Source organism: Spodoptera frugiperda, chromosome 6 (assembly GCF_023101765.2).
Source record: "Spodoptera frugiperda isolate SF20-4 chromosome 6, AGI-APGP_CSIRO_Sfru_2.0, whole genome shotgun sequence".
NCBI lineage: Eukaryota > Metazoa > Arthropoda > Insecta > Lepidoptera > Noctuidae > Spodoptera > Spodoptera frugiperda.
The window spans coordinates 3,301,475-3,325,772 of record NC_064217.1 but is presented as its reverse complement, the minus strand read 5'-3'; the positions used below and the strand labels follow the sequence as shown (position 1 = coordinate 3,325,772).

General features: G+C 35.4%; 1 protein-coding gene across 1 annotated transcript in view; it reads right to left on the bottom strand.

Moving 5' to 3' along the window:
* Window positions 1–4,345: 4,345 nt before the first annotated feature.
* The window catches only part of LOC118267846 (connectin), a 72,245-nt gene continuing 52,292 nt past the window's right edge, over window positions 4,346–24,298 (bottom strand). The window contains exons 2-3 of the mRNA XM_050694144.1: window positions 19,941–21,005; window positions 4,346–8,787 (exon numbers count right to left, since the gene is read on the bottom strand). Of these exons, the coding sequence (XP_050550101.1) occupies window positions 8,378–8,787; window positions 19,941–20,988 (1,458 nt within the window). The 5' untranslated portion in view covers window positions 20,989–21,005 and the 3' untranslated portion in view covers window positions 4,346–8,377. The remainder of the gene's footprint in view (window positions 8,788–19,940; window positions 21,006–24,298) is intronic.

Sequence of the window (24,298 nt, the reverse complement as noted above, 5' to 3'; positions counted from 1 at the left end):
GAGAAATCATTGAATGATTTTTATCCCTGAAAAATTAAAGCATTATGTTATTGTATTTATATCGAACTAATAGAATAAGACAGTAGCAGTACAAGCAAGTGTACCAGCCCATCATTCCACTAGGCGTACTTACTCGACTAATGTAAAACTTGTCTTAAAGACTGTCGAAGTTATTTCGTCGCTTCCACTGGCTGTACAGCCTGATTCCAGACTATTGGTGGAGGGATGAGCTACAAGTTTTAATTGAAAACAAATGCCTAACTTGATTACAATAACGCCCCACTGGCTGGTATGTTTGTCGGAATATTTGTTCTTAATAATATTCTTGGTAAATTAAAACTTTTTTGAAATATGTATATTGTGAAATGACATACTTTTAGATGTTAATTTTGATGTAAAGAACACTTTTTTAAGTAAACATCCACAAGCCCGTTTCGTACGCATCACACGCATCGTATCAAACGGATTGACTGCGTCCACTGTTCGGCAACGTTCGGATTGTGGACGTAAGTATTAGAGCAATCGGATTACCGATGTCACTATCACTCGGATTTTTGGCATTCCGTATGACGTCGTCGGTACATTGCCGATCGCATGTAGGCGCAGTTGTATGAGTTTCTATACAAGACGAACTAAAATCCGTTGCGTGGGATGCGTCCGATGCGTACGACGTGGGCCTGTGGACGTTTACCTTTATAGAATTTATTGATAGGTACCCATTAAGCTATACAAAACCAGTTTATCATGGTCTTGCTTTATATGGTCGTCTTACCCATTCAATAGTTCAGTTTTACTGGCTACTTTTACCTGATACGTTTAGCCGTGTGTACAATCAGGGATCGCAACTGCTAATATAAGTACTAATATTTTGTTACAAATATAAGACTTACCTCAAAATCAGCTCGCTCGTTGGATGGCAGGATCCTCTGCTTACAATAGCATATGGCACTTACACTCCACTACACATTGTTTGTTTCATTTCAACAAACACATTGTCTCTGATTATTACGTATTGTATTGTCATAAACTTAGGCTCAAAATAGCAAATTAAGTCTGCGTTTATAGACACGAAAATTAGTTATGTATTGAAAGTTAGACAATACATTGCATTTATTTTTTGGTATAACCAATAACAATTTAACTGTCTCTTGAGTTCATAAAGCTACCACTATAAAGACGTTACTTACATTTTTTGTCAAATAGGTAATTACACTTTAACTGTATAATGTACTGACTTAAGCTATAAAATTATGCATGTTTTTTCTACGAATAAATACATTATAATACCAAGAACCGTTTTATACGTACTTACATTTCATTTTTTGTGCGATGAAATTGTTTAGTACGCACACTCACTTTTTTTTTCATCTACAGACGTAGACAGATAAAAATATTATATTCAAAGACAATAGAACAACGGGCTTGCCCCCAATCTTCAGCGACAAATCAAGAATTCTCTTTTATAAAAAACCTCAGTTAATAGATACATTTTCTGAAGAAATATTAAAGAAAAAGCGATAGAAACGTCTTAGTCTTGCGTCATTGAGCCTCGCCGTTGATGCTCGAATCGCTCCCTTTTATTGCAAAGGAAAATTTGTTTATAATTAAAGTGTAATACCATTTGAATGGGGGAAAAACGAATAAACAGACCATGAAAATATAGATACAGTTCTTAGATTGATATTTTTTCGTCCCATTAATTTGCCGATAGATATTTAAAAGACATTTCCCTGTGTAGCTGGATAATGATATGAAATGTAATTCAAGGAATCGTGTCATTTTATTTCTTTAATTTACAAGAGTATTAATTACGCTACAAACGTGATGCTGTATAAGCCTGACAAAGTATTAAAGCTTATAAAATGATAATCAACATGGAAAAAAAGGAAGGCAAATACTGTTATGTAGACCATTCGTTGAGGAAAATTAATTAACTGTGACCAGTATCTCGTGTTGGCTTTTCGCTTCAAAAGCAGTGCGCTCTGTAATTACGGAACAATTTCTCATTTTCAATGTTCCTACTGCTGTTAATATCTGGCTATGAGTGCTTGACATCTACGAAATTTCTAATTAGAATAGACCTACGGCTTCAAAAGCCGAAAGTTGAAATTTTCGACTTCTAGAAAATTTCGATGTTTTTGACCGAACTCATTATGGAGGTTGCAATGTTTTCTTTAAGAGTTTGGCGTAGCTTTGTCTAGATATATGTATAGACGAGAGCTCGTTGGTTTACCTAATGAGGTACTCTTCATAAGGTGTCCTAAATTATTTGCCACGGCTTTAAAGAGTGGTAGTGTTGTTTGTCAAATTTACAATAGTGAAGAAATTTCGTACCCCGGACTAGCAAAATCAAATTGAGAACATAAAGAAGTTAAATAAATATTGAATCTACTCCGCATAAAGTGATTCACAAATACGCACTATGTACAAGTGTATAGATGCACTCTCTGTTCCTTCATTCTCTAAGCTCGAAGGGCCGGCAGACCAACACGACCGGAAAGAGGTGAGGCGCGGGACCACCTACGTGCTTGCTGAGACACTCTGCCGGGGGTGGAACACTGCCGTACTTCCTGACTGTGGTAATGGTCATCTTACTCAGAAAATAACACAATATTATATATTATCACTTTTGGCCGGCGGGAATCGAACCCGCGACACGTTGCACATCAGCCGGTCACCCAACCACTGCGCCAACCATACAGTCAGTTCACACAATAAGCAAAGAATTAGTCCAACCCCATTTACTGTACTAAGATTGCCCAATTAAAATAAATGTAAGTAGGTATTAAGTTCAAAGCATTTTATTTACAGGTTTTTACTTGTCGCTCGCTAAGCGTCTAGACGTCTGAATGTGTTTTATGGTATTACACAAATGTGATATTGAGATTCTTAGATATCTTCCAATATATCCTTTTTCTAGGAAAAAGTAAAATAAAATTTTCCATCGTTTGTCTCTTTGAAGTAATTTCTTGTAAGTACCTAAATGATAATTTTCCTATATTCTTGTGATCTTTGCCATATTTTATTTTTAATTGACCTAAAAAAGTACATTTATTACCTACTCCATATTACAGAGCAAACTTTAAAATATGTCTTAAAAAATAAGTATTTGTAAGTTTCGTGAAGACTGTAGCCGTACATCGTATTTTAGTAAACAGACAGGACAATTAATACAGATGGATGCGGTATTTCCCAGGTGCACCAGATGTACTTAACCATAACTTGTTATTATGGAAAGCCCTCGATATATACTCGTTTATCTTTTGCAATAACTATCACACGAGAGTATGTTGCTCAAATCTAGGATATTTTGGAAATCCTAATCTATAATGCTTGACACTTTGAAAACTAGCATGGAACAATGCTTGCGTTGTATTTAGCCATGAGTTAGGTTACCGAAGCACCTGTTTCTCCTCATAGGCCAATGCCTATACAGTAGTAGTATACTACATGTAGACGATTTGGTTTAAGACTGTAAGTCTATATTGTTGTAGAAATATGAATAAATGAATACTAGTAGTTCTAGTTTCACGAGTATCCATGGGCGACGCTGATCGCTTACCATCAGGTGATCTGTCTCTTGTCCCCAATTCACTAAACAAATCCAGATAACAAAATGATTCCAAAGCTATGACAACTAAAGCTCGACCTAGAATTTTGGTATCATTAAAATCGTATTATTGCTCTCCGAGTTTCTAGTTAAATCCTTACTTACTACTAATTCAAATATAATGGTTTAGTAAGCTATCGAACATTGCTCTTTCAACTTATCAATTACAGAGGTTGATAGGTATTATTATCAATAGGTACTTTTCTATTTTCTGTGGTATTGAATTTCAAACTAGTGATAGTTAGGTATTGAACGTGGTTGTGTGTGAAAATTAAAACTGTGAATTTAAATTGGGAAACTTTGTAAACAGAAAATTTAATACATATTGAGAGGCCTTTCGTTAGGACAATTTAAGAATAATTTAGGTATTTAGACAATTTAAGATTTTTTTACAGTTTGGCCATTACCTATTAACAGAACTTACAACTTATTCGTCAGCCATTTGTTTTCTCCTCATCACATAAGCCATACCATAACATTGACAGAGATGTTGTGATCCATATCAGCCTGCAGCCTGTAGCAGGAAACGACTGACAGGTCATTTTATATAGGTACCTAGCCCGATCCCGATTTTCCCATTCCCATGGGAATTAAGGGAAATTCTCTCTTAGTGCTCCTCTACACTCCCCAAGGAACATAATTATATGCCAAGTCCTTCCCAGTAAGCTTGGCTGATGCCTGATCTGGAGCTGCGGAATTGTTAATTTTATCGGAAAATAAATAAAACATTCACAGTGCACGGGTAGAAATATTTATTACAACAGAATCGAAGACTATACACAACCTAATTAATTACAATATACACGATATTTTTTAACAGGAATACATTTTGTACAATTAACTTCAACGTTGAAATACTATTAATTTGATCTTAAATATTAACATTATACAAATACAGGCTCAATTTACATCGTTTTATCTTTAAGAACAATTCAATAAATTGTGTGTATTTTTTTAATTATCTGTGTTTTATTAAATTAAGCTTAAATCCTAAGTAACAATATTAAAGATTTTCTTTTTTTTGTTTATTTACAATTCTATTTTTAAATGACTAGTGGTTTTGACATATACATATTTTTATCCATTATTGGTTTGATTTTTGGTATGACACTCAGTTGCAGAGGGTTTAGTACGAGTTTGTTTTAAGTTTAACGAGAACCAATCCAGAGGGCGTTCGACGTTAGTTCTTTCCAATCAGAGCACAGAAAGCGTTTTCGTTTCGTTTTCGGTCAACGTAAAGCAAACTCGTACTAAGGGATGACAGATGAAGCAACCAAGGGTTTAATCACGTTAAAGTGTTAACTAAAATAGTAGATATGTACTACGTGGCTCGAGGCATTTCCCAATAGGTACATATTAACAAAAACCGTACCAATCAACTGACCCAGTTTGAAAGCTAGGATTCGACGAAAACCCAGAATTTTAAATCCACCAGAATTTGTTAGAACAACTTTATAGGTTACATAATTTTATATTCAAATCCGCCAATTAGTAACTCGAATTGATTTTCGCTGAAAACAAAGAACAGTTTCAGGTTGATAATTAAGTGGTTTATTTTTGAAATGTCAAATTGTGTAACTTGACTTACGTAGGTTCTGTTTGAAATATTCCTCTTTTACTAGATTAAAATCATGTTAACGGATACTATTATAATAGTAAAATATGCCACCGTATCTCTATCGTAGTAGGTGGATAAATGTAAGCAACTTTAATTATAAATTGACATTGACCTTTGATACATTATAAGACTGCCTCGTTGGTCGAGTGATCGCAAGTGCGATTACCGGACAAGGGTGCAATTCCCGAGCCGGGCAAAATATTACTGGGCTTTTTTCAGTTTTTCGAATATTTCTCAGTAGTAGCACGGAGTCTGGAATTGTGCCCAGTATATGGCAATAGGCTCACCCCCTATTACACGAGACTTATAACGCAAGTGAAAAGTGGGTGTATTTGTATTGTATAGCGGCATTACGTGCACCTCTGCCTACCCCTTCGGGAATATAAGGCGTGACATTGCGTCACATTACAAGTGCTCAAAACTTATACAATTTACAATGACGAACAAAAATATACAAATCGGTTCTGATAAGAGCCAGCCTTCACAAGAATACAATTCAAAGAATTTCCAAAAATGGAAGTCACCGCGCACAAACAAATAAAATACAAGAAATATACCAAGGAACACAGCCTACAAATAAAGTAATAGCACACACACTCGCAATACATTTTCCAAAAGAGTTAAAGAAGGCAGTTATGAAGCGACCTTAGCAACACAAGTATACAATAAGAATTCAGTTCACGTAACCAACAGGATATTTAATAAAATTCCGTAGCCATTTTGTCTGCTCCACTGGTGTTAGTCTCATGTATAATTAAAGGATAAAATAGCCTATAATCTCGATAAAGACGGCCGTATCGTTACCCGGGATCAAAGTTGTTAGACTGAAAATACTTTAAATTTTTACTAAGACTTTTGTGACAAAATTCTCATTATTTAACTACAGACGTCCTTCTTTTGTCCTCAGGTAGAAGTATAGACTATTTATTGAATACACTAATATTAAAAAAATGTAAAAGTTGGTTTCTTTGGATGTTTGTTCTTCAATCACACTGAAAGTACTGAATGGATTTTGACGAAAATTGTATACAGACAGGGTATGAGCTGACTCGTCAGAGTCGCGGGGAGCCAGTGGATGCAGGTGGCGGCTTGTCGTTCTACGTGGAGGACTAAGGGGGAGGCCTTTGTTCAACAGTGGACGTCTCTCGGCTGATGATGATGATGTTGATGAGCTGACTTAGGTGATAAGCTACTTTATATCCCACAGAAACGCGGGCAAAGCCACAGGCAGAAGCTAGTTTTAAATATTAAATTCGAACCACAATCAAAGAAGCGATCGCGAATACAATTTAACAAACTTATTTGTTTATAAGTTGGTATCGCTGTACCTCAGTTTCGAATTTTGAATTGATGAGAAAGGTTGCCGTTCACCGCCACGGCAGGGGAGGGTACGACTTTGAAAGTATTCATTGGAATGCCGAGTGATGCTGAGGTATGTCGGAGGATTCCCAGGCATCCGAAGGACGTCCCTAGTATCGTGTAACCTTTGTTAAAATCACAGAACCTGGTAATACCTACTGAGGAATATTTATATGGAGTGGTTTATGTACCTATGCTTAAAATAGAATTTGTGATTTCACTATCCTGATCTATTTATGTAGTGCTGTTAAATAATAAATCAGTGATGTTGATTTACTAAGAAATGAGATAAATAATTATCGTGTTTATAATTTAAACTGTACGCAGACTAAACTCTCATATTAATATAACAAATATCCATAATTATTTATACGTGCACATTGAATATTTCACGAACAACATTCGCTTAACTAAGAGTCAATGAAATACAACTATTTATTAATGGAAATTGTTCATCTAAAACAACAACATAACAATAATTATTTAAAATAATCCCAACATTGCTGGAACATTAATTAACAGACTGAACATGTACAACTATTTACATTAATACAACTTGAATTGAAAGCGATTTATTCGCTTTTAAAATATTCTTCTAATAGAGTAAATCCTTGCTAAATTTTACAAAAGCCAGATAATTTTAAGCGTCCCGGCTTACGATGCTCGCATTCGGAATGTTGCCCGAATCACACATCGAGCTAATCCCTACGGACTCTCCTTTAACGAGATGAAATTTTTTGCTGTACACTCTATGAAACGTGACACCCTTAATAAAAAAGAACATTTTATTTTTAAAACAAAAGCGTGTGGTGGAGTTCTAATTACTGGCTGTTATTTATCGACATGAAATCGAGGTGACGTGTTTTCGATAAAATAAATTGTAATATAGCATTTGAAACTTGAAACGTATTTTTATCCGTCAATTTATAAAGTTTGGTTTTAAAAATTGATAAACCAGATATGTTATTTAGTTTTAATGGTGGATATCTGACGTTTTTTAATCATAAGGGCGATTGCCACCAGTGTTGTGTTATGTTACGTAGGATGCCTTTGGCTTCCACCAATCATATTAATTGGTACATATAGTTTAGTACTGGTGGAAACGGACTCAGCTAAGCAATATTTATTATATGGAAAGATGCATGCTATGAATGTGTTCTATGGATGGCTTTCCTACTATCGACACTCGAGCTGCGCATCTTTCTCGCACAGCTGTAGCTAGAGAGTGCTGAAAATGCTGAGCTAGTGTGTACAATAGCTCCAGAAACAGAAACCTCCTCACAATACGTGCCATTTCCAGGAGAACTGCCTTCTGTATCAAGCTGCTTTATCCAATCACCCAACGCCAGCCTCCTAAAGTATTAACGAGGCTGTTGGGTATTAACCCACTAGCCGACACGACTGTCGGCACAATGATAGCCGAATCCACATTCTACATGTTGACAACCTCGTGAACCAAGTCAAGATATTAGTCAGTTACATTATTATTACCTTGATATACTAAAAGGCATCTTAAACCTAATTTGTATAGACTGTATAAGCAGAACTAATAAGGTTAATGGAGCTAAGTATTCGCATGAGCATGTCACAACGAAACAAAAACCGTACAGTTTCCATTAATTAAACAAGATTATACCATCCAAGAATTAGGACGCACACCGCACACTTTAAAATATAAAATGGCAGAATACAACAGCTACATTTAGAACAACAAATATATTAAATCTGTACACGAGAGATACACTAATTAACGTCTAATATCACAAATATTTTTGTCTCATACTTACAAATTAACACAACAGCATGAATACAACTAAAATTAAACACGGAGATATTTTATCGACATTGGAGAACGCTTTGAGTCTGATCTCGTTTTGTACTGGGTGGCCGTACTCCTCAGTTTGCATCAGCTCTTTGGGGCACGGGAGAGTTTCCAGGGGAATATCGATAAGTTTCGTAGCTTTTTTGGTGAATTTCCTTTCGGAATACTCTTCGGTTTTATCATAATAGTCGTAAGTGTCGTCGGGTAGGACATTATCTTTGGCGCTTTCGTTATCTTCTTGGTCGTTCAAGTGCCTGTCGACAGTTAGGTCGGTGACACATGATACTTTCTCGAGAGCCTGCCTTAGCGTGTTGTCTCGCGTCTCGTTGCGTAACGCGTAGATCCAGGAGAGCCGGCAATTACAGCTGAGTGGGTTACCTGTAAAGAGAAAGCCTGTTAACGTGTTTGTTTTAAAGGCACGCTTATTTTCTTGTTATTTTTTTACGTTTATGTTGGTTTCAATGTGAGGCTCATTTGTCCAAAAATAGATTGAGACCCGTACGGTATTATAATGATCAAACGAGAATGTTATTTCAGTTGTGGGGAACGAACAGTTTTGATTTTCCTGTTATATTTTACAGACTCATTACAAAAGATCCGAATAGGACCTCGAACCAAACGAGTACCCTATACAAATGGTTTTTAATTTAATTGGTACATATCACAAAGGTATATACCATGGATTTTTAATACATTTTTTTAAAGAATACAAATTTTAGCTTCACAACAGTGTTAGGTAATTATTAATGTCTATTTAAAATTTATATTCTATAAAGTAGTGTCTAAATATTAGTAATTATTTTGACTTTCACTTATACTAGTCCCTACAAACAAGTCATCAAGATTATGTACCTTGTTAGAACGTATCATAATGCTTCATAAAAGACAAAATGGTGGCCTTATCACATGTGAGGGACTAATAACGATATTTTATTACGTAATCATGTATAAGTGTAATGTAGGTACTTGAACGATACACATTTTCCATTAGCATTTGCTTACAATATTATGTAATATAGATATCGATTGAGTAAAACTTAGAACTTTAAGAACGTGGTTTGTCGAGTCATCTTAATCTATAACTATCAAGAACGATTGTTTAAATTCCTTTCTCCAATCAACTTAAGAATTTTAATTTTAAGAATACCTCTGTAATAAAAAATAGCTTAGAACCTTTTTCAGGCTTACAAAGACCTGTGTATTCTAAAAATTTTTGACTATAATTATGTATTTTAAACGTTACACTAAACAGTTTAGCTCCACTACAAATTGAGACTAAACAAAATTACCTAAATACAATTAAAACTTTGTATTTCACTCTAATTGTTAGAAGTTGACGAAGAGTTGTCATCCCTTAGCATAGGGTTGTCCTATCAATTTAATTTATTAATTAAAATGGTTTTAACAAAGGCGTACCCGAATCTTCCAGTGGTTTAGATGTAGCCTATAACCCTTACATTGACAAAACCGTATTATAAATCAAGTTTCTATGTATTGGGTGGGTAAAAGTTATATGGTTTCCTACGTGCGTATGAAGGGACCCAGTTTCTTTCATGAAAGTGAACCGAGGTAATAGGCCGAGAAAATTCTGTGGTGGCGTGCAAACCGCGAATGTGTTTAGTGTTCACCGCATAAATGCGTGTCAATGCAGTGTGAACTGTTAATGGGGCGGTCACTGTGATTTACGTGTGCCTTCTTCGCTCATTGTTTTACTGATTAACTGGAAATTGTCTTTAGCTTTTACAGTTCAAATTTTTTGAGAATGAATATAGAAGGGATGTATGAAAATGGAAATATTCTTATATCTTGTTTCCTATAGTAAAGAACGCGCTGCCATAGAAAATAGGTCTAACTAGTAACATTAGATCGAATTTGCAACGCACAAAATTTGAAGCCAAAATTTGACGTGACGTGCCTACAAATTTAAATAGAAGAACAAATAGTTTAAGGCCTATAGTTATAGATGTTTTTTTTAAAAAACATACTCAACCTTTTTAATAAAATTAGCTAACATACCTATAATATGCTATGATTCGATGATGATATCAACACACAAATAGAATAAAAGACCATCACAGAATATAGAAGTATCATTACCTATACGTAAATATCTCCCAAACTTAAACTCCTAGTCACAGTTTCAATTGATCCTAATACATTTAACATGGGACCGTTGTGGTACTGTGCCTAGTCTGCATAACAAACCACGCCATATTCAAATCGCTCGTCAGATCTTGCATCTGTTTCAATTCATTAGTTTGTAAGACGCTCAAAGGTACTAATTCATTTGTGTTTGAAACGTAAAGCGGGTAGCGTTTATTGCATAGAGGTTTGTTTAAGAAGTGGTACGAAGACAATCAATGCGAGGAAATAACGATAGAATGTTCATTTATTGTTGTAATAGAAGATAGTAATATCGCATCGTATCGTGAGACTTACTAAATTAGTTTTATACAGCTTACTGCCGCACTCAGAGGCATTTAATGATTACTTAGACTATTTTGAAGTAACAATTTTGTTCCGAAAACATTTGATAAGCACTGGGTTAAGTAACCATTAAATGACTCTAAGTACGGCAATTAGTGATGTTGCTGTATCGATTTCTTTGTCGCACTGTTTTCAAAATGATTATGAGGTCCAGGCGTGGCTTGAAACTAGTCGAGTTAACAAGTCAAACTGTTACGCGTATAAGACACAAATATTAATAGAAGTAGTGTAGCAAGTGACAGTCTTAAAGTAACTAGATGGTTTGGTTTTTTTAACAAACCAACTAATACTTCGCCATACTCCTACACGATCAAACCTCAAGACAGGTAACACGCATCTAGGACTATAGTAGGACGGAGTAGTTTTTAGTCAGCAAGAGTCTGTCACTATCTCTCGCCTCACCCAAGACGGGAGAGGCACCTGGATGATTTTTCACCTTAAAAAAATAACCTCAAGACTACCTCGAAATATTTAAATATACATAGTAGGGACCTATATAAGCCTTACCCTTCCTTACGTAACAGATTGCAATGTTTCACACACACCGGCTCGGGCTTGTTACAATCAAGTTAGCTCACAAGACTGGCTCAGTCGAGCCGCGGGCGCCCATTAGGTACTCTCATAAACCTGTGCACACAATGTGTGATCATGGAACTGAGGTGTCACTTGAAAATGGAGTAGCTTTGTAATTGCATTGTGTGTGCTGGAAGAATCGACATATTATTTTATTGTTTGACTTTAACATTTGCTGTTAAATGTAATAAAATTGACTGCCTCGTTGGCCGAGTGGTTGCTAGTGCGGCTGCCGGGCAAGGGGTCTCGGGTTCGATTCCCGGGTCGGGCGAAGTATTACTGGGCTTCTTTTCGGTTTTTCGAAAAATTCTCAGTGGTAGCACGGTGTTTGGAAATGTGCCCGGTATATGGCAATAGACTCACCACCTATTTATTACATGGGACTTACAACATAAATTGTGAAATGTGTGTATACATTGTACAGTGGTATTGCCATAATGTGCACTTTTGCCTACCCCTTCGGGGATAAAAGGCGTGACGTTGCGTACACTGTATGAAAGTGACTGTTACTATATACAGAGTGCTATTCCACCAGAGATGTGCTATATAGCTATGTTGCGATGATGTAATAGCTAAGCTTGGAAAAACTATGTGAATAAAAATATCTCAACTTGTTCAACACATATTGATTTTAATTTGTTCGAAATGTTAAGGGAAAAGGGTTGGATCGAGGGTCTGAATTCGAGTAGGGATACATCCTTGTAAGTCACGTTACTCAACATGGTAGGGCAGCCATCGCGTTAGCCATTTAGCCAGCCCGTTCACGCCTCGAAAACGAAGCCCAATATCTAAGGCTGGGCTCTTAGCTACGTAAACCTTTATGAGCCATTTTTGTAGTGCTTAAATTTTATTTCCCTAATCCAACGTAGTGCGGCCGTAGTTTAAGCCAATTTGTAAGAAAATATCCCTTATACCGAGCTATATTAATATCACATTGCCCTGTTCTTTCCAAGAAAATGTAAAAGTAATTTGTAACGGATTATGAAAGCAGTTTACTGTATAATAACAATTTTTAATGATAATTGCTTATGGTTACGTTAAATTCTTTAATTTACCTTTCGGCTTGGGTACGCCATTTTATAATTGTTAATTTTGTCCGCAATAACAAGGAAGGTGATTCAAATATTTTGCTCTGAATGTAGTTATAATTACGTGCTGTTTGTTTTTTGAAACGAATGGATCATTTCAGGAAATTTATATAAGACTTAGACTGTTTATTGTTGTAATGGAAATTATATTACATTTTTGTTATTTTAAAATGTAAATGTAAATCTACAGTTGTTTTTCATTTGTAAGTAAAAACATCTATGTGTAACGAGATAAGAAACTTTATGGTGAATTGTTTCCGACATATACGTGTGTGAGCTGCGATACTTGATGGTAGAATATTTTTCTATAATGGGTGTAAGCGGAACGCTCCCTAATAATGCAACATTTTTTTATTATTATTACCGGCTTACTCAAGTAATTTTTTGACGTACTAAGTAAAAAGTAAATAGAGATATATGGTAAGTATATCACATAGTTCACAGCGTTAGCGACAAAGAAAAATTATGTTTAACTGAATACAACTTCAAGTAACAGAAATCATGAATTACCTATTTCATAAACAGTTTTATTAAGTTAATTATCTTTTTTCTGTATCAAATAAATATAAAACTAAATCCTACAATATTGTTTGTTTAAATTTTGTGTCTCGAATATTAATCGCAGTTACACAATAACATGTTTATATTTGCCTAAATATCACCTAGTGGGCTACATTCGTACCTGGTAACTAATGATAGGTACATTCTCCAGCCAAATCGGAGTTAAGCCCGTATTTAGCAGACTGTGGCGACAAGATAGGGCACGAACATTAATATAGAAATTAAGGGCAAGACAACTATTGTCTGTTTCATTATTTAACACGTTAACGAACAATGGTGTCGCTTAGTGGAGGACTTGCCTTTAACAATTTTCTTTCTGTAGCTAATGCTTTAATGCTAGTTTTATTTACTTGACCTCGATAAAGTAGTAGTGACTTTGTTCGCATGAATAAGTGATTCCCGTTTTTCCCGTACCCTTAGGCCGTCCATCATTTAGGGAAATCCTCTCCAATGACTTTTCGCACCTTGAGCGAGGCGAGAGGCAGCGTCATACTCGTACTGATTAAAACACACACCGATCCTACTCCTGTTCTTTGAGCCGGCGCCCCGGTAAACCCGCTAGACTAGGCATGTAAAGTTGAAACTTCAGCTTTAGCTGGGTCTAGTGGTTTTGGCTGTACGTTTTTTTTTTCTGTTTGTCTGTCAGTCAGTCAGTCAGTAACGGTAGTTTTTTTTTTGTAATTCTCGAGTATAGTGTTCGAGCAAGGAGTCTAGGGTTAGAAAAAGTATTTTTGAGCCGTTTTAATGACTCAAAATATGTCTTGACATAAGCGAGTGTCTTCAGATAATGCACTTTATTTGGCTATATTACATCTAAATAATAGGTCCTTTTTTGAATCAATACTATCGATATCAAAGCTAAACAAAAAGTACAAAATAAATATAAAACTACTATACCTAAGTATTGTTTTCATTCCATTTCATGTAAAAACTTTTCAGGGATTTACATGTTTTAATCCAAATAAAATCTTCCACATTGGATGAAAAATGTTTGCATGCGATTTTATTAAACCGCGGGAACGCGTCCCACTGTACCTATAGTGTCAAACAATTTAAAACCTCTCGCTAATCGGACCACTACCGTTAAAAAAATGGGTGCCGAAAAAAAATACGAACGAGCTCCTATAGTATATTATATGGTCGTTCCAAATTTAAAAAAGGAGAATGTTGTCAGCCATGTTTCATGTCACACATGTTACAAATTGAGTACCCTCTGTAATGTTACAATAAGTATGTCCTATTTTATTTTTTATTTTCCAAAATTATACGGAACCAGGTTCCTTTAATTACAAGAAGCCCACAATAACACATATTAACACTTTTTGTAATTATAGGGGCTACATACAATGCTACTATTTCCCTGTGTCAAAAGCGACAGCTAACACACAACATGTAAGCTGTTATGAATTAAAAATATGTAGCTATTCTCGTAAAAGTAAGAATAGCAATTTGGAACACAAAGGCTTTTATTATTTCTCTATTAAAACAGTCTACATTCTACCGTATGATTTACTGCTTACAAAACCCGTAGAGACAACAAACGAACATGTTCGGAAACAAAAAAACTTTTTAATTTACAATGTCCCGTACCTTCAAGCTCCATAATTCCCAATTAACACCTTCCCCAGTTCTGAAATTAAATTCGGAATTCGCACACAAAATAAAAAAAAAACAAAAGTACCTATGCCGTTCGTATTCAAACTAAATTATTCGAAAATAGAATTTTTTATTCGGAAAATATTTTTCTGCCAGTGATCTATTTTATTTGCATTCCGCTGAGGATTTATCAGAGTAGCCGACGCAGCGCCCTGCCTCCGCCAGATAGCTTGCGGAAGAAAAATGGCGATCGGGAAGGCACGCCCCATTGGGGGGTTATTCTGGACAAATAGTGGTTCTCGAAGACGATCGGCGGCGTACCGGCTGCAGGCTTTAAAGCTTTTTGATGCTCAGACCGTTTTCAGAGAAAAACGATTAACGTTAAAACCGCTTATCGGATTAATTAGCAATTTTTCTTAGTCGCCCGATGGATTATGTTAGACGATACGTAAGCCTTTTTGCTAATCCACGCCTTTAATTATAAATGTGAAAGTAACTCTATCAGTTACTTTTTTAAACCGCTTAACCGATTTTGGTTAAAGTTAAGGAGATAAATCGGGCTTTGAAGAATGACAATTTATTGTGACAGTTGAAATACGGTTATCTACTAATGATTTTGTGGCTTTAAAACTTCGAATAAGCCGAATTATTTCAAACCGTAGATTTTATAGATACCTATGAATGAGAAATTATTTAGCAAGACTATACACAGTGTTGAAAGAAGTATATTAAAGTGAATAAACTCCATTACGAACCAGCCTTTAATGACTTTAGGGTATAATACAAAATAACCCGTGTATTCAATTTGGGTAAGGTTTAGTGTAAAGCTAAGATATAATACGTTATCACCGAAACTAATCTCATACATTACCGTACGTGTACAATCAGCTAAAATTAGTTTATCAAAGTGACGTGTTGTACCATCTGCAGTTCCCATCAAGGGAAAATGGACCTTAATGGCGGGTGAGATTTTACAGTATGAGCAGAAATTATTAGGAACAGTCAGGCCAACTAGATGGATTTTCCACTAATTATAAAGATTTTGGACTCTATAACAAAACAGCAAGGTTTTTATTACATTGGTGGTTAATATCTCAAAGCCGAATAGACAAAAGGTGCATTTTTCCTGAAGGAGGTTGACATAATTTCAATAAAAAGAGACCATATTTATTTTCTTAATAGTTCTACTATTTTGTAAATGGTAACTGTTGATAAGTGGCTGCAAGTTGCCTTTGGTTTAAATCAAAATCATTAGCATTATAGTCTGAGGTTATGTTCGATCTCTGACACTAGGCTAATGCTTTCTAGGTCTATAAATAAAACATAATATAGTACTGGTAAAATATGTCTACCGATTACTAAGTATCTATTTGTGAATGGTGTGTAAGCAGCTGAATAATAAATCAAATAATTTTACGATTGAACCTTATTTGGAGTTCGTTTAGGTTCAAAATTGTACTTCAAATATACATATGTATATTTATTGCGTTTACCTATAGTGGGTTTGGATTGGATACCAAATGTTAAAGGTTCAACATATTCACGAGAACCAATTTAAACTGTGAACAAATAATGATACAGTTACACTTCACGGAAATATGAAATAAACTGGCTTTACTGGAACCACTAAAATAAACCTTATTACTACGAAATTAGATTACTATTTACAAAGCTGGCGGAGATTAAATTTTAGGCCAATAGCTAGCCAAAGGGGAAAATAGCTTCAAAATCAAGAGAGAACTTGTCATTAGTACCGAAAATATACTCGAGTTTGATTCCAACTTTAGTCAGGGTGGTCTGGAACTAAGTCAAGCCTAGATCGATGACCTGAAACAGATCTAGGGATTACTTTAAACGGTGAAGTATTTTCGATATCTTTTAACGTTTTGCAACTGCCTCGTTGGTCGAGAGACACTTGCGACCAAGTGTGATTGCCGAACAAGGGGTCTGGGTTTGATTCCCGGATCGGGCAAAGTATTACTGGGCTTTTTTTGGTATTTCGAAAATTTCTCAGTAGCACGGAGTCTGGAATTATGCCCAGTACCTATATGGCAAGATCCCGCTCATTACATGAAACTTATAACACAAATGGTGCTAAGTGGGTATACATTGTATAGCGGCATTATGTGCCGCAATATGCACCTCTGCCTACCCCTTCGGGGATAAAGGGCGTGACGTTGCATTTTAACGTTTTCTTCAATAATCCGGGAAACAGGAGCGGAACTCATCCATTTAACGGGTTGGCTATTTAACAGTTAGTTAAGAAATTCTCAAGTACCGCACCTCTAATTCCCAAAATTTAATTGAGAAAATAAAACGCGACGGACGATCGTTCTCCCGGAAGTGAATTTGTAAAATTATTTTGAAGGTGAATTATTAGTGATAAAAGTTCCTTTGATGCAGCTAATTGAATTAAATTTAACGTAATGTTGACTGTTAGAATCTTAATTAAATTAATACGAATGTTGTTATGCCAAATTAAATGCCTTTGCCAAATGACCCAGAAAAATAAATAGGAGCATTTTACCCAAAAGACAACAGAAAGGAAAATTTCCTCTAAGATCTCTAAACTCGTTATAGTCTTTAGGTATTGTAATATTGAAATTCTAAAAGTATAATAAAATTATTGAAATTTTTCTCAGCGAATGAGATTGCTATGATTACAAAAGAGATAAGTACAAAAACCACGAAAACTTCACCCTCTTTACGACGGCGCAGGTCTTGAAAATTTTAATGTAACCATTCGCAACTTATTATTCACAGTAAAGAGAGTATAAAACTCGCTAGCGGAACGAGAGGAGTAATATAAAAAAAAATAAACAAATAAGTCACAAAACCCACTCGTGAATAATAAAATAAGCGACCTGTATCCGATACAACACAAAACACGTAATAAACAAACAGGTTTGCGAATAAAAAGCTATTTCCCGATGGTGGGACGGGCCAAATTTATCGGGTCGCTCGGCAAAATATAGGTGCAATCCTGCCAACGGTGGAAAGGTGATTTACGTACGCGATGTCTATGAAACGCAAGAAATAAAAGGATTTGTGTATCTTACGGAGCCGAATTGTGTATCAAACAAATGCGATTGAGATATAAGCGTCATTTGCAAGTGTCGCCCGCCGATATATTTGGCGCGCTGACACCTCGAGTGCTGTGCACACATTGTTAATCTTATTGAAACTCTTTGCGACGCTATTTCTGAACAAATCCATTATGTTCAAGGCGAGGTTTTGCCTCTAGCACTTAACGATAGGTTCGTGTAACATAGCCTTCGGTATGTTTTTGAAACCTAGAAGAGCTGTTAACATCCCACGTGTAAATGGGAGGTCTTAATTTACCGGCCTTTGAAAGTACTTGCCAAAAACACGTACAACTCTTAAACGTACACTTTTCGCTTACGACTACAATCTAGTTTCAGGTTCAATAGGATCGGCTTAAAGACAAGAATAAATGTAGGAGATTTCCACTAACAGTTCTGTTTGGTTATTTAAATTTTATCCAATGCCCCAATACGACCTCTATTTATATTTCCTTTGGAAAAAATCCCGCATTTAGCAATATAGAATTGAATCAATAATCGATTCAAATCGTTTGCGGCGCCGACTTGACCTCTATGGCTCACACGTTTCCGATGACCACGCAGATCAGGCCGACCCTTACGAAATTGAATTGATAGTTATAAGTTACCGTAGGCACACGTACCTACACTAAATAGATATAAAATATTGGCCGACGGACAAAGGTATTGCTCTATATTGGCCGCTAGACGCCTTTATCGTGCGTTCCGATTGTTATGTCGATCATCATTATGGTTGAAATAGATTTTGTAGTTACGTTGAACTTTCTGTTTCGGATACACAACTATTTTTGTAGTCTAAATACTTGTATTCTACTCACGTAGTAACAAGTAAATGAGCTTAAAACGCGCTATTTAATGAACAAAAGTAATCAACAAAACAGAAGCAAAACGTCTATCTAACTCAGATAACTGTGTGACGTAAACAATTAATTTAAATCAAACAGAGGAGGTCACGGTACCTTAATTTATACAAATATATTCTAAAACCTTCTAAAAATGTGTTTCATAAACACGCGCTAACAATGTAGGTATTCGTATTGATTCCCTGTTTCGTGACACTGAAATTTATGTGTACAATGGTTCCTTATTTTCGCTTCCATTTATCCCCAATACAAACGGCAGAAACTCCTTGAATACGTGTTTTATTTTTGAGTCTGTACTGAAAAATACGTACCATATATAACCCTTGTTTTTTTTTCGAAACTAGATATTTTACTCACATTTGGTCAGTTGTACCTCTATTTATTTTTGTAGGAAACGAACCTAAACTGTATGATCTTTCTTCAATATACACCAAAAAGAATAATATTATGAATCTATAAGTATTGAAATCATTAATAATTTCCACTGATCCGACTAGACAAATAAATGGGCTCATAAGAAACACGTATGTGAAACTCTCATCATCATCATCATCATATCAGCCATAAGACGTCCACTGCTGAACCTAGACCTCCCCCGATGACTTTGAAACTACATTACAACAAAATTCTTAAACGATGTTTTTATTTCATGTACCTAATGTAAATGTCCATGTTCCAGACCGGCCAAATTAAATGTAAGCTAATGACAAACATAAAAAGGTTCCGCCAAAAAGGCCTTTAACGTTATTTTTAAGTATTTGTTTGGTCCTATTTTAAATAATGCCTCGTAATGGGCTCAAACTGTTACGGCTAATGATTCGTATTTTTCTTTTTCCGATAGAATTTCGTAAACTGAGCTTTTACGTAACATGTGACTAATGATCAAACCTATTATTCACACGAAAATTCACACAAAACGTGACACGGTGAATGGTGTTTGTTTCAGTGTGACAATAAATGTGGCCACACGTTGTGAGTTGTGGCACATCTCAATGTCAGAATATTCGTAATAATATGTGACTTCATAAAAACCACGTCGCAAATAATACAAGAAATCTACCACTATATATCTCGTATTCACAAGGAGATCCGAGCAAAAACAAAGAAAAGGTACGAAAGTAATCGGATTTTGCATTAGATGGTATTTATTCAAAGAATAAAATATTCAAAACCCCATACGCACCGGGTGTTCACGGATGGAAAGTCATGTGACGTAACCGCTCGTATATTCGGTTTAATAGTCGGTATTAGAGTAATAAATAACCAAAGTTCTAACTCACCTTCCAAATAAACTGCAGTTGAAGCAGATTTGTCATTCTCCACCACTGCCCGAACTGTTTCATACGAGATGGCTTCCAACATATTGTACCTCAAATCTAAGATGACTAGGCTTCTTATATCATCCAGTATATCTTCGTAGAACTTTGTCAGCTTATTACCGGACAACGTCAATTTTCTCAACTGCGTGAGGCCCCCGAAAGCCCTCTCTGATATATATTCTATAGCATTATTATCTAACATCAGCTCTTTCAATCCCCACAGTTCACTAAAAGCCAAATTCCCAACCATTGTTAGTTTGTTATTTCTCAAATTCAATCTAGATAGGTTTTCGAGTCCTTCTAACATTTCTCTAGTTACTACTGATATGTAATTATAATCCAAATTGAGTTCTATTAAATTATTTAAGTGCTTGAAACAACCTTCGTGAATCAGACTTAAATTGTTATTCGATAAATGTAGAACGTGTAGGTTCGGTAGTCCAAAAAACACGTCTCTCTTTAGTTCGGATATTTGATTTTCATCCAGGCTTAAGTTCGATAGCATCATCATCTGTGAAAACGAGTGCTTCTCTAATGTAGCAATCTTATTTGATTTTAGCACAATTTGTCTGACTGTCGAAGAGTTCGTAAATGCGTACGGTGGGATTCTTTTTATAGTCCCGAATTGTATAGAGAGATGTTTCAACTTATCCAGCCTTACTATTGCTTTTGCTGGAATGAATGTGAGCGCGTCGTCCGACCTAACGTTAAACATCAGATGTTCTATTTCGGACTGCGATGAAAAACTAGGCCAGATGAGGTCCTCTTCAGTAATACCTCCACTAAATACCCAGCAGTCCGCTCTGGTAGCCATTTTGGGCTTGTTACTATCACAATAACAGTGAACTTTAGATCGCCGGTCGACAATGTCGCAAACGTTAATAAACACTGGCGAATAATAAAGTCTTTCCATTCTCGGTTCAGTGTCTTCATTCTTACTACCAGTCACTGTAAACTTGACGGTCATTAGTGATGCTATGATGATCAAGTATTTTGTGATCTGTTCCATTCTTGTTCACAAGCCACCTGAAACAATACAAAATCCATTTAGTAAAACGTTTATTCAAAATAATAGGATCTAATTCGCTACTGTCTATTTCTCACGATAAAAGTTTTTCATATAAAATTATTCCTAAGATATTATTGGAAGTCGGTTACTGTTATATATTACCAAGATAGGATAATATGAACGTAATAATAGTGTTCTAAAAGCTTTCTTAACTGCTTTAGTTTAATAGGTTAAGATAAGAAATGTTAGTCCATAACTAATTTGATAGCTACTGAAGTTCCCTCCATAATGTTAGAGAAAATATTAGGAAAAATATTATATCAGAAATCTTTTCACATAAATCAAGCAAGCGTAGGAAATATTATGGTAAAATTATAAAAGAAGTAGGTAGACAAAGATTTCAAGGCCTTTTAACAAAATATTATACAGCTCGAAGTAATAATTTATAAGTTGAACGAAAACGACACCGCAGTGTTTCCACTTGAAGTAAAATACACTAACGGAATATGATACGACACGTGTCATAAATATACTTTAACAACAAAAGGTATTTAAATGTATAGAAGGACAACACACTATGAATCTAAATCGAGACATAGGGCACATATTGTTCGTCGGCAGAAATAAAAACATGGGTCGAACAAATAAAATTGAAGGTAATAAACACGATTCGTATTAATATCGTTTCGATACCAATATTGTCGTTTGGGGCCCCTAAATAGGATGTATTGCTATAAGGTGTAATTACACGTACGGGAGGCGAGCCGTAGATAGACGCAAAATTCTTTTTCATATTGCGGCATAGGCATCCTACAGAGGGTCAGGTCACCCTTTGATATATGCCCTCATAAATAACACAAAATATTCGGTTTCACACATTACCAGGTCACGACATGCCAAACAAATATCTTCCATTAGCAGCTTTAACTTAATTAAAAAAAAACGGAGCCTAATAATGTTATATAATACCCAGTGTTCGGTGTCACTTCGAGTTTTGTCAGCCTTCGGCTTTTAGGATTTTGAAACTATAAAGTTGCTTTTGGTTAAACTTTCGCAAGTGGATTAAAGGCAGTGCTCCCGGAGTTTTAAAATGCATTTTTAACGCGGATGAAAGTTTTTATCAACTATTTTTGTGTTTCGTTAAAATCGGATTTGTGTGACCGGGATTTTAGATCTCGCTAAGAATACTTTAAAAGTTGATTCCGAATGAAACACGTACTGAATACTAACAAGGGAACTTGGATAATCGTAGGAGATGGGATGACATATTTTTGTACAACTTCGCACAGACTCGGCAAAAATATGTCATATCGCTTTGGAAATTTTAGATGGAATTTTGAACGAAATTGTTAAAGTTAATATGAACTCGACAGGCACGTTTTGTGCTTAGAATTAAATTCTTAGGTATTCATATGTCATAGCTCATAACATTGCTGTTATTTTGTTTGTCAAATACAATAAGTTAGTGTGGCAAAACAAGCAAACTTAAGCAGACTCCTTGTGATTATGAAACTAATAATAGGTTCCTTGTGGATTAATGTACAAGTCAAATAGAAAACTTGGGCACATTATCTGTAATGTTTGTTCGCGTTTGTTCTAGAAAAGGTCATTGCCAATGTGTTGATAAATAGGAGCATTTGTAAGAAGCGAACGGTAAACATGTGCCGTCTCTAATACATATTAACAAAGTCTTATCATTGTGTGCTATGTATGACAGTAATATGTGGCGACACTTTCTCTGGTATTTCTTTGTTTACGTGATTTATGATGTTGTTTACTGCGTTGGAGCAATTAATTTGTAGAATTAGATGAGAGAACAGGGACTTCTATGCTATTAATTTTGTAATAATCTAGCGTCAATTTAAAAACTTCAGTATCGGAATGAATCACGATTTATCTAGTAATCAAGGATAGGATAGATGACAAATTGTTGTTTAAATGTCCGTCTTGTAGATTATTTTAAAATATAAGACACGTATTTTTTGTTTTCGTAGGGAAACCTTCGAAGATATACATATCGATTTGAAATATCGCGTATCGTCACTTCTAGGTACATATGATACCTAGAAATGACGTATTTGCTCCCACTCCTAAACTTTGATTTGTTATCTTATAACTATAACAAATAAAAAAATTCGTGCCTAACATTTTTTCATTACCTGACAGACGGACCAAATAGATTTTTAATTTTCATACCTCGTCATCATCCCCATTACTTCTAACCATCAAAAGTCTATACCTATAAGTAATTCTTCATTTTATCTTAAAAATTTTGAAGTCGTCGCTCGTTCTCCGTAAAATCGACTACGTTCACCATAATATCATGGTTGAAAGGATCCTGTGCATGTCAATTATCGCACGAATAGTTCCTTTAGCGAATCTTGGCGTCCAGCCAAGAGATGTGAGCGTGAAAAAAGATTGAAACAGGATTAAGGAAAATTATTTTACCCGATCACGGTTAAGTTAAAAGTTGAGTTTTAATTTTTAATTTTAGCTGTAGCTTGAGTTTAAAGGAATTTACTGGAAATATTCTTGCTTCACACTCTAATTTATTGGTTTTCACCGTTGCAGCGTTGGGATCTTTTAAGTTTTTTTTAATAAATGTCTACCACAAATGTTGGTCATCAATGATGACCTGATGACTCATCATCATGAGCGTGAAAATGAAAGTCTCCATAATCTAAAGATTACGTAAAAAGTATAAATACTTTTTTAAGGGGGAAAATCATCCAATCCAATCCCACTTTGGGCGAGGCGAAAGGGAGTGACTCTTACTGACTAAAACAACCCCGTTTGTACTCCTGCTTTTTTCGAGCCGGAGCCCCGGTAAAGCCGCTAAAAGTCCGTAGCTCTAAATAATCTTCATACTTGGTAGATGGTTTGCGGATCGCTGTTTTATAACATACCCGATTTGTTTATTACGATTTCAAGTGACAATTAACGGGATAAATTACCATACAAAATCAGCGTAAAACAGTCAAATTATTCATCCTTCCTGGAAATCAGTACCAAGATTAGATAGATTCGTTTCGATGTCAATATTGGCTGGCATTTCCCTTCACAACCAACGCTGATAAAATCTTTTCGATGATAAAAAGCGACAATAATGTTAAAACGGCCCAATTTGATTATCTGAAGAAGCTGATTCTCTGTAAAGCTCTAAAAATAAATTTGATTTTATACAAATTTGTACCTAATGTAGTCGCTTTATTGTGTCGACTATATATAAAGTGTTTTTGCTAAAATAGCTTTATTGCTATGTCATACAATATGTATCATTTACTTTTCGTAAGTATGTATTAATTAAATA